Source organism: Dipodomys spectabilis, unplaced genomic scaffold, assembly GCF_019054845.1.
Source record: "Dipodomys spectabilis isolate Male_0828 unplaced genomic scaffold, ASM1905484v1 ptg000203l, whole genome shotgun sequence".
NCBI lineage: Eukaryota > Metazoa > Chordata > Mammalia > Rodentia > Heteromyidae > Dipodomys > Dipodomys spectabilis.
The window spans coordinates 99,453-110,151 of NW_024870880.1; the positions used below are offsets into that span (position 1 = coordinate 99,453).

The following is a 10,699-nucleotide window of genomic DNA, read 5'->3' on the forward strand; positions in this document are numbered from 1 at the left end:
TTTACTCGTTTTAAGAAAAAATTATGCCTTTTATTTTCAATTATATTTCTGTGGGAATGTGTAACATTCATTGATTTAACTGTTAAAATTGATAACAGTTCCACTATATAAAGTTGATTAAAACTTGTATTTGAAAATTGCACTCTTAGCACAAATATACTTTCACTTTCTCCTAACACATAATTAAAATCACAGTATAGCAAAGCTTGGTGTTAGCCATTCATGTGTAGAATCCTAGAAACTCAGGAGGCTAAGACCTGAATGTCTTAGTTCAATGTCAGTCCAAACAGACAAAAATGTGAAGTTATCTCTAACTATCCAGCCAGAAGCAGAAGGTAAAGATGTGGCTCAAAGAATAGTGTCATCAGCCATGAGCAAAAAATACAAGGGAGACTATTAAAGGGAGAACATTAAACATTGAGTTCAAGGCCCAAAAATGGCATATACATACAAGACAACAACAAAAGTACTATGTACATCAATAATGAAGACAAAATAGTAGAAAAGATCATGAGAAATGTTGTGTAAACATCTGGAAGACAGAAATCATTTGACAGAATTTTGATTCATGAGAGGGAAAAGTTACAGTCTCATTTGTACAATCTCATTGTAGTAATTTGTGTTGAAACCTGGCTATTGGGTAACATGTGAATGAGCAGACTGGATTACCTGGCATAGCAGACATTGCCTGTGACTATGCACCATTCCACTCTGTAAAAATCTAAAATAATGCTTGTTTATTTAAAAAAAAAAAACTCATGTTAGAGACTGCTTGGATCACACCAAACTGGGGTCCTTACTTTGAGGCTTCAGACCAGTGCTTTTATTTATATCCACTCCTCTTTTACCCCTCTTCCTTTGTGCAGATATACATTAGTTTGCTGGCACCAAGCCAAGACTTTGAACTAGATCCCCCTTCCTTGATTCAGTTACAACTCATTTCACGTACTATCTATGTTTTAGCATTTTCTTAATAATCCCCACCAGAAAACGCTTATATTCATGTAAACCCACTATAAATAACCTATGTAGATAAGGGAGTATTGGTATACATTGACTCAGGCTCTCATGTAAGTTTGCTCCCTAATAAATCTGTGCTACACTATCTCTTTTCCTTCATGGCTTTTGAGTCTGACTAATGTTTGATTTGGCTTGATGTATTCCCATTTATCTAAACTTACTTTGAAAGTTTTCTCAAGCCCCAGAACTAGCCCAAAATAAAAAGATGCATTGTATTAAGCTGGGCACTAGCAGCTCACACCTTTTGTTCTAGATGCACAGGAGGCTGAGGATTGAGGTTTGAAGCCAGCCCTGGCAGGAAAGTCTGTGAAAGTGTTATCTCCAATTAAATCTCAGAAAATTATGAAAGTGCTGCTGTGCCTCAAGTGGTCGAGTTCAAGCATTCATCCAAAAGAGCTCAGGGACAGCACCAAGAATAAGAGATCAAACCTCAGGAGAGAAAAAGAAAAAAAAAAACCTCACTAAACACTATTCATAAACTGCTTTATCAAATAGCAAATCCCATTCAACTAATTAAAGTTAATTAAAAATATGATTAGAATAAAATATGAACCATTTTGGGAACAAGATATAGATAGAATTGAAAGGTTGTTTACAGGGGAAAGTAAATTTTATATCACCCAGTTTGATTTGAAATTTGTTCTTCAGTCTTCTTATATCATTTATGAAATTGACAATATTGCCAGTTACTGTTTAATTTCCTTGAGGAACAGATTGTATTATGCTGTATTTTCATAGAAAACCGTAGAGGTGATTTTTTGCCTCTTTTTTATCTCAATTGTGAAAATACCTTACAGAATGGTTACAATTACATGGACAAGGGAATGAGTAAATTTCTTATCAAACGTTGTTGCCTCCTCTTGTTTCTCCTTCCCATCCCTTCCCATATTTCCCCCCAGCCAAGTTGTACATTTCGTTTTTCTACATAAAGTCTTGTCATTTCATTGTTGCAATGGGTCCACCGGTATCCATATTTAAACAATCTATTTTTTCTCTCCACATCACAAATTAAAACAACATCAAATACAGTGAAAGCAGGGGTTGTATCCTGAGGGAAGGACATACAAAGCAACAAAGGAATCATCGTATACATATGTTAGAAACAATTGCAAGAAAGAAAAAAAAAACATTTAAATCCTTATTTTGGGTTTCATTTTGTGTAACATCAATTTATCTGACCGTTTCTGCTTGTCTCAGAAGTACATTAGTTATTGCAAATAAGGGAAACCATGAGACCTATCTTTCTTTGGGCTTGGCTTACTTCACTTAATATAACTTTTTCCAAGTCTTTCCATTTCCTAACAAATGGGGCAATGTCATTCTTTCTGATAGAGGCATAAAATTCCATTGTGTATATATACGATATTTTCTTCATCCATTCATATACTGAGGGGCATTTGGGTTAGTTCTGTATCTTAGCTTTGGTAAATAATGCTGCAATAAACATAATTGTGCTGATACCTTTGTTTGTGATCATTTGGGTAAATGCCCAAAAGTGGGATTGCTGGGACATAGGGGAGTTATATGTGGAGTCATTTGAGAAAACTCCATACTGCTTTCCAAAGTGGTTGAACAAGTTTACACTCCCACCAACAATGCAGTAAGGTTCCCTACTGTCCACATCCCCTCGAGCATCTGTTGTTATTAGAATTCATGATTATAACCATTCTAACTCAGATGAGGTGGTATTTCAATGTTGTTTTGATTTGCATTTCTTTTATGGCTAGGGAGGTTGAACGTTTCGTCATGTGTCTATTGGCCATCCTTCTTTCCTCTTCAGAGAAGTTTCTCTTTAAGACCTTAGTTCATTATTTATTGGGCAGTTGTTTCTTTGAGGATTTGTTTTTGGGGGATTTAATTTTTTTGAGTTCCAGGTATATTTTGTCCATTGTATGGCTAGTGAAGATCATCTCCCAATCCATGGGCTTTCTATTGATGTTCCTAGCTATGTCCTTTGCCATGCAGAAGCTGTGCAATTTCATGAAATCCTGCCGCGGACCGGGCTCTGTCGGGACGACGGAGGACACCTAGGGGAGGAACCTGGTATAGGATGGGGAGATGGCAAACAGACAACTCACAGACAATAGGAGTGGATGCTGAGTGTGATTTAATGCAGAGGATAACAAACTTTTATAGCAAAAGTCTCCATGAGAAAGGGCAAAAGGCTACACAATCTTGCTGCATGGCTTCATTTTTGGGTGGTCACCAGCTTATCTCTAAGAAATACAACGATTACGATGTTTGTCACCAATTAACCATTACCTATCTTTATAGAGGCCTTAACTTTCCCATAAGATCTTTCCTGTTTCTTCTTTAATAGTAAACCTCAAGGAGACCTAGATCTAGCAAGTCTCTTAGTAAATAAAAGAGAGTAGCAGGAAATTCTTTCTCCTAAATAGTTATCTCAGCAATTGCCATACATTCTTTCTGCTCTAGCTGAGCCTACAGCTTCTTGTAAGTCCCTTACAAACAATTCCTTCTGCTGAAGTGACTTCGTGAAACCCCCAATACTTTTATAATTACTTATAACTTGTCTACTAGCCTCCATAAGAGGGGTTTCAGGGTAGCACTTAACTCTGGTGAGTTAGTCATATTTTTTAAGACACTCATAAGATATTGGAGTCATCAACACTCTTAAGAGAGAGCTTTGAATAAAGGAATGTTGACAATGAGTAAGTACAAAGAGCAGTAGAAGCAGTAAAAGATTAATAGGCACTCTTAAGAGGAAAAGAAAGGCAGAAACACATCTTTCCCAGGGGTTTGCCAGCCTTTCCAGGAGTAGGCCTCTTAGAAGCCCTATTCTCCGAGGTAGACTTCAGTGAAGTCCCAAAACTCGGAGATAGGTCTCTGTAAAGCCCCATTCCCTGAGGTAGACTTCGGTGAAGTCCCAATACTCAGAGATAGGTCTCTGAAGCCCCTTTCTCAGGTCTGAAAGATGGTTTCCCATGCAAAGCAGACTCCACTGGAGTAGGCGTGGCACAATCCCATTTGTCCAACCTTTCTTTAATTTGTTGTGTTTCTGGGTCTCTATTAAGAAAATTTTTCGGCCTGTGCCAAGGAGACTTAGGGTATCTCCTATTCTACCCGGTAATGTTTTCAGGCTGTCTGCTTTGACTCCGTGGTCTTTGATCCATTTGGAGTTGATTCTGGTGCAGGGTGATATATAAGGATCTAGCTTTAGTTTACTACAAGTGATTAACCAATTTTGCCAGCGCCTTTTACTGAAGAGGTTGTCTTTCTTCCATTCTATTTTTTTTAACTCCCTTATCGAACATTAGGGGGCTATAGATCTGTGTGTTCATTTCTGGGTTTTAAATTCTATTCCATTGGTCCTGAGGTCTTTTCATTTGCCAGTCCCAAGCTGTTTTGATTACTATGGCATTGTAGTTGAGTTAGAATTTTGGTATTGATATTACTCCAGCACTGTTCTTTCTGCTAAGGATCATTTTCGCTATTTGTTGTCTTTTACTCTTTCATATGAATTTTTGGATTGCCTCTTCTATTTCCTTGAAAAATGAGGTTGGAATATTGATTAGTATTGCATAGAATTTGTAGATCACTTTGGGATGTATTGCTGTTTTCACGATTGTGATCCATCCAGTCCAGAAACGTGGGAGGTTTATCCACTTTCTAAGTTCTGTTTTGATTTCCTTTTTCAGGTTTTTAAATTTTCATAATAGAGGTACTTCACTTCTTCGGTTAATTCCTAGATAATGTATTTTTGGTGGCGCTATTATGAATGGAGTTGCCTTCATGATTTCACCAACGCTTTCCTCATTGTGGTCATACAGAAAAGCCATTGATTATTGAGGGTTAATTTTATATCCTGCTGCTTTGCAACAGTTTTGAATCAGCTTCAGTAATTTGGGAGTGGAGTCATGGGATTCTTTAAATAGAAAATAATGTGGTCTGCAAAGAGGGAGAATTTTACTTCATCTTTCCCTATTTGGATCTCTTTTATGTTTTTTTTGGGGGGGGTCCAGTCATATGGCCTGAACAATGGGCCTGGGAACTGTCCCTCATCTCTTCAGCTCAAGGCTAGCCCTCTACCACTTGAGCCATTGTGCCACTGCCATCTTTTTTCTTTTTGCCTATGTGGTGCTGAGGAATCAAATACAGGGCCTCAAGAATGTTAGGCAATCACTGTACCACAAAGCCACCTTTCCAGCCTCTCCCTTTTATGTTTGCATCATGTCTTATTGTTGTAGATAGACATTCTAATACTAAATTTAAGAGAAGTGTAGTGAGTGGACATCCTTGTAATGTTCCTGAGTTAAGAGTAAATGGCTTTAGTTTTTCACCATTAATTATAATGCTGGCTGTAGGTTTGTCATATACAGCCTTTATTGTATTGAGGAATGTTCCCTGGATTCCTAATTTTTCCAGAACCTTCATCATAAAGGATTTGTTGGATTTGTCAAATGCTTATTCTGCATCTATTGAAATAACTATGTGGTTATCCTTGCCATTTGTTGATGTAATAAGTTATATTAATTGACTTGTGTATATTGATCAATATTTGCATCCCTGAAATGAATCCTGTTTGATCGTGGTGTATGATATTTTGGATGAATTTTTGATGTCAACTGCTCAAAATTTTGTTGAGAAGTTCTGCATCAATGGTCATCAAAGAAATGAGTCCATAGTTCTCTTTCTATGATGAGTCCCTGCCTGGTTTTTGGATGAGGGCTATGATGGCTTCAAAGAATGATTTTTGTAGTGAACTTTCTCTTACAATTTCATTGAAGAGTTGGAGGAATGTTGATGTGAGCTCTACTTTGAAGGCCATGTAGAATTCCGCTGTAAATCCATCTGGTCCTGGGCTTTTCTGAGATGGGAGGTCTCATTGCTGTTTCTATTTCAATGCTTAATATGGGCCAGTTAAAATGGTTTAACTCATCTTGGTTGATGTTTGGCATGTCAATAATTGCTAGGAAAAGATCTATTTCTGCCAAGTTCTCAAACTTATTAGCATAAAGGTTTGAGAAGTATTCCTTTTAATCTTCTGAATCTTGGTTTTTTCTGGGATGCTGTTTCCATTCTCATCTCTGAGTTTATTTATTTGCGTGTGTTCTCTTGTTTTTTTGATAAGATTTGCTAAGAATCTATAAATTTTGTTAATTTTTTGGAGAACAAACTCTTGTTTTGTTGATTCTTTCTATGTTTTTATTTTGGATTCTAATTCGTTTTTTTCTGATGTAATTTTAAGTATTTCTTTCCATCTACTGAATTGGGATTTATCTTGTTGCTCTTTTTCAAGGAGGTTCAGATATCTCACTAAATTGTTGGTTCCAGATCTCTCCAATTTATTGATTTAGTAATGAAGAGCTATAAAACACTCTGAATACTGCCTTTGCCGTGTCCAAGAGGAGCAAGTAATTTGTGTGTTCATTTTTATTTTTTGTTTTTTTTGGCTTTTTTTGTGTCCGGTCGTGGGGCCTGAACTCTGGGTCTGGGCGCTGTCCCTCAGCTCTTCAGCTCAAGGCTAGCGATCTACCACTTGAGCCATAGCCCCACTTCTGGCTTTTTTTTCTTTTTGCTTATGTGGTGCTGGGGAATCGAACCCAGGGCCTCACGCATGCAAGGCAAGCGCTCTACCACTGAGCCACCTTCCCAGCCCCTCATTTTTGGTGAATATCATGAATATTTGAATTTCCTTTCTATGCTCTTCCATGACCCACTGGTGTTTCAACAGTGTGTTGTTCAGCCTCTATTTGTCACAGGACTTTTTGGTGCATTTTGGTGTTGAGTTCTAATTTTATTCCCTTGTGGTCTGAGAGAAGGCAATTTAAAACTATAATGTTTCTGAATTTGGACAAGTTTGATTTGTGACCTGAAATGGTGTATATTTTGTAAAATTTTCTGTGAGCTGATGAGGAAAACATGTATCTGATGCTACTGCGTGAAATATTTGGTAGATATCTGTTAAATTTAATTGATCCATGCAGGTGTTTAGATCTGCAGTTTCTCTGTTGAGTTTTTGCCGAGTTAATCTATCTAGTGTGGATAGTGGTGTGTTAAAGTCCCCTACAATTAATGTCTTTGGATCTATGTGAGCTTTGAGGGAAAGTAGTGTTTCTTGGATAAATCTGGGTGGTCTTTCGTTTGTAGAATAAATATTTAGATTTGTAATATCCTCCTGAATGGGAAATCCCTTAATTAGTATAAAACGACATTCTTTATCTCTTTTCACTAATTTTAGTTTGAAGTATATTTTATCTGATATTAGGATAGAAGCTCTCACTTGTTTATGGGGACTATTTGCTTGGTAGATTTGTTACAGCCTTTCACTTTCAAAATGTGTTTGTTTTCATGGGAAAGGTGTGACTCCTGAAGGCAGCAGATAAAAGGATCTTGCTTTTTAATCCAACTAGCCTTTTTACGTGGCTTAATTGGAGAGTTAAGTCCATTAATGTTGAGAGTTAGGACTGAGAGGTGTTTGGGAGTTCCTGCCATGTTATCCACCTTCTGGGGGCTGCGGCAACTGGGTTCTTCCTATGGTTCTTGGATTCTCAGTTTGGGTGCTGTTTCTTGGCCTTTATTGTGATCTTGTTGGTTTTCTATTTGTAGGACATGCTTAAGTAGCTTTTGTAGGGCTACTTCTTGGGAGATATATTGTTTCAGATTGTCTTTGGTATGGAAGGTTTTTCTTTGACCTTCGATTATGAAGGAAAGTGTAGCTGGGTAGAGTATTCTTGATTGATAGTTGTTTGTCTTTAGGGCATGGCATACATCATTCCAGGCTCTTCTTGCTTTAATTCTCTCTGCTGACAAATCTGAGGGGACTCTAATTGATTTCCTCTTATAGGTGATTGATCTTTTCTACTTGACAGTTTTATGGATCTTTTCCTTGGTCTGAATTGATACTGTGCAGATTATAATGAGACATTGCCATGTCCTGTTCTGGTCTGGTATATTTTGGGTTCTAAAAGCTTCTTCTATCTGAATAATCCTAATTTTTTGCATGTTTGGGAAGTTCTCTGCTAGGATCCTGTAAAACAAATGTTCTCGACCATTAACTTCTGTTTCTAGGTGCTCCTTTACAAACATTATCCTCATATTAGACCTACTGATGGTGTCTTCCAAATGTTGAACAGATCTATCCCATATTCCTTGGATTTGTCTTGGATAGTAGTATGTTATTTCTCTATAATATCAAGGCTGTCTTTAATCTCCAAGATTCTATCTTCTGCATGGTTTAACCTACTGTCATGACTTTCTACTTTGTTTTTAATTTCTTTTCCTTCTAGTTGGTCGGCTTTAATGGCTTCAAATTCTTTGTTAGAGCTTTCTTTTAGATCTTTTATGAACTTCTATACTTCCTTAATTTGGTGTTCAGTATTTATTCTCAAATGACTTAGTTGATTGTTTATGGTTTCCTTTGTTGCCCATTCCCTCTGCCAGGCTCTATTCAGGATTCCATTTGTGGTCTCCCTGAATTCTTTCAGCTGTCTCTTTATAGATTCCATTAATGTCTCTCTTGATCTTTGTGTATTCTCATTCCGCTCTCACAATTGCTGTATTACTCTTTGATTAGCTTCCTCATGTTCATGCAATTCCTGAAGTTCTCTTTGACTGTTCTCAACCTGCTTACACAATACCTGTGTTTCTCTTTTTCTGTTATCCTCCTCCTCATGCAATTGCTGTGTTTCTCTTTGATTGTTGTCAGCCTGCTTATGCAATTCCTGTATTGCTCTTTGACTGTTCTAAATCTGCTCACGCATTTCCTGTACCAATCTTTGAGTAGTTTCTGCACTCTCACGAGATTCCAGTATTAATCTTTGGTTTGCCTCTCTCTCTCCTTATCATGCTCACACTGAGTCCTTTGCAGGTTTTCAATCTTTTCATTCACCATTTTTACCAGTATTGTTTGTACAGATTTTTGGGAACTGTCCTCTGGATTATTCACTAACTATTCTGTCAACTGTTTATCATGAGTGGGAGTCCAGATACCTGGGCTTGCCATTTTTCTTCTGTTTTTCTGGCTTTTTCTGCTCATTTGGTATGAAAGTAACACTAATTTTGTGCTAGAACATAATTTTAAGGCAAGCATCAACCAAAGTTTGGTAGTTGCACAGTCAAAAGGCTATAGACACAATCTAGTTCAACAGATACAATCTATTCAACATCAAACAACTATTGATTAATGGGCTAAGAATAGCAAAGAAAAAATTGGCAAACCAGAAATTATTAGATGTAGGGAGAAATGTGGGGAAAAATAGAATTATAGGGTGGTGGCGAGGTAAGATTAGAGTGAATTTAACCAAGGCCTAATCTCAGAGAGGGAAATGGATTGGACAGAATGATAGGAGAGACATTAAGAAAAAAAAACCCAGAAAATATAGAAAAACAAAAATTTAAATTTAAAAAGATAAATACTTGGTTCCCAGCCCGGAAGGCCCGCGGGTCAGAGCTGTGCGTTAACCCGGCTGGATGGAGGCGGAGGCGTTGGCCGCGTCCATGCCAGCCCCGGGCATCTCGACCGCCATGACTTTGGCCCTGGAGACGGCACGGTGGATGGAGGAAGCGATGCGCATGGCCAAAGACGCCCTCGAAAATACCGAAGTCCCTGTTGGCTGTCTTATGGTCTACAACAATGAAATCGTGGGGAAGGGAAGAAATGAAGTGAATCAAACCAAAAATGCTACTCGACATGCAGAAATGGTGGCCATTGATCAAGTCCTAGATTGGTGTCAACGAAATGGCCAGAGTCCTTCTGCTGTGTTTGAACGTACCGTGTTGTATGTCACTGTGGAACCCTGCATTATGTGTGCAGCTGCTCTCAGCCTGATGAAAATCCTGCTGGTCGTCTACGGCTGTCAGAATGAACTATTTGGTGGCTGTGGCTCCGTTCTAAATGTTGCCTCTGCTGACTTACCAAATATGGGAAAACCATTTCAGCGCATCCCTGGATATCAGGCTGAGGAAGCTGTGGAACTGTTAAAGGCCTTCTACAAGCAAGAAAATCCTAATGCACCAAAATCAAAAGTTCGGAAGAAGGAATTTCAGAAATCCTGAACTTGTAATGAAAGACGAAAGCCCCATGGTGACCTGGATGGAATCCCCAGCCTGAAAAGCTGCTGGCATGGAGGGAGCATATATTATGTGTTGTTTGTTATTCTCCGGGAAGACGGAGAATAACTTTTGCACTCTTAAGGGAACAAATTAGTGCTTTTTAAAAGGCTGACAATTGTAAACAACTTTTAGCTTCTTCACAGCTGAAAGAACATTTTTATGAAGGGGGGAAAAACTAAAGTTTGAGGTTTTAGGAATTAGCAAACAGTACATGTCTTTAAGCCACAGCTTCAATCCATTCCAGCTGAGTGCAGGCTGGGATTTCAGTGTCCATCCACACCCCATCACCTGCACTCATTTGGAATAGAAAGCCATGGTCACGTGTGTCCTTTACAACTGGCTTTTTGGAGGTGGAGTTGGATTTTCATTCTTTATAGCTGTTGTGGTCTCCCAGTGTATTGGCTGCGTGAGTGTGAGTGTGTTTGTGTGTGTGTTGGCTTTAGGGCTTGAACTCAACATGTTGTTACTCTCTGGCGTTTTTGCTCAAACTTGAGACACACCTCCAGTCCTAGCTTTATGTTGGTTAATTGCAGATGAGTCTCACGGACTTTTCCCCCCAGCCTGGCTTCAAACTGTGACCCTCAGATCTCAGCATTTTTTAGTC

At 38.3% G+C, this 10,699-nt stretch overlaps 1 protein-coding gene across 1 annotated transcript; it reads left to right on the forward strand.

Annotated features, from left to right (window-relative positions):
* Positions 1-9,453: 9,453 nt before the first annotated feature.
* On the forward strand, positions 9,454-10,038 carry LOC122122049 (tRNA-specific adenosine deaminase 2-like). The gene has a single exon (XM_042696211.1). It carries the CDS (start codon positions 9,454-9,456, stop codon positions 10,036-10,038), a length of 585 nt encoding a protein of 194 aa, XP_042552145.1.
* Positions 10,039-10,699: the final 661 nt, after the last annotated feature.

Bases quoted from the DNA above. Each gene is read 5' to 3' on its own strand.
- LOC122122049 (XM_042696211.1), top strand. From the start codon at position 9,454: ATGGAGGCGGAGGCGTTGGCCGCGTCCATGCCAGCCCCGGGCATCTCG.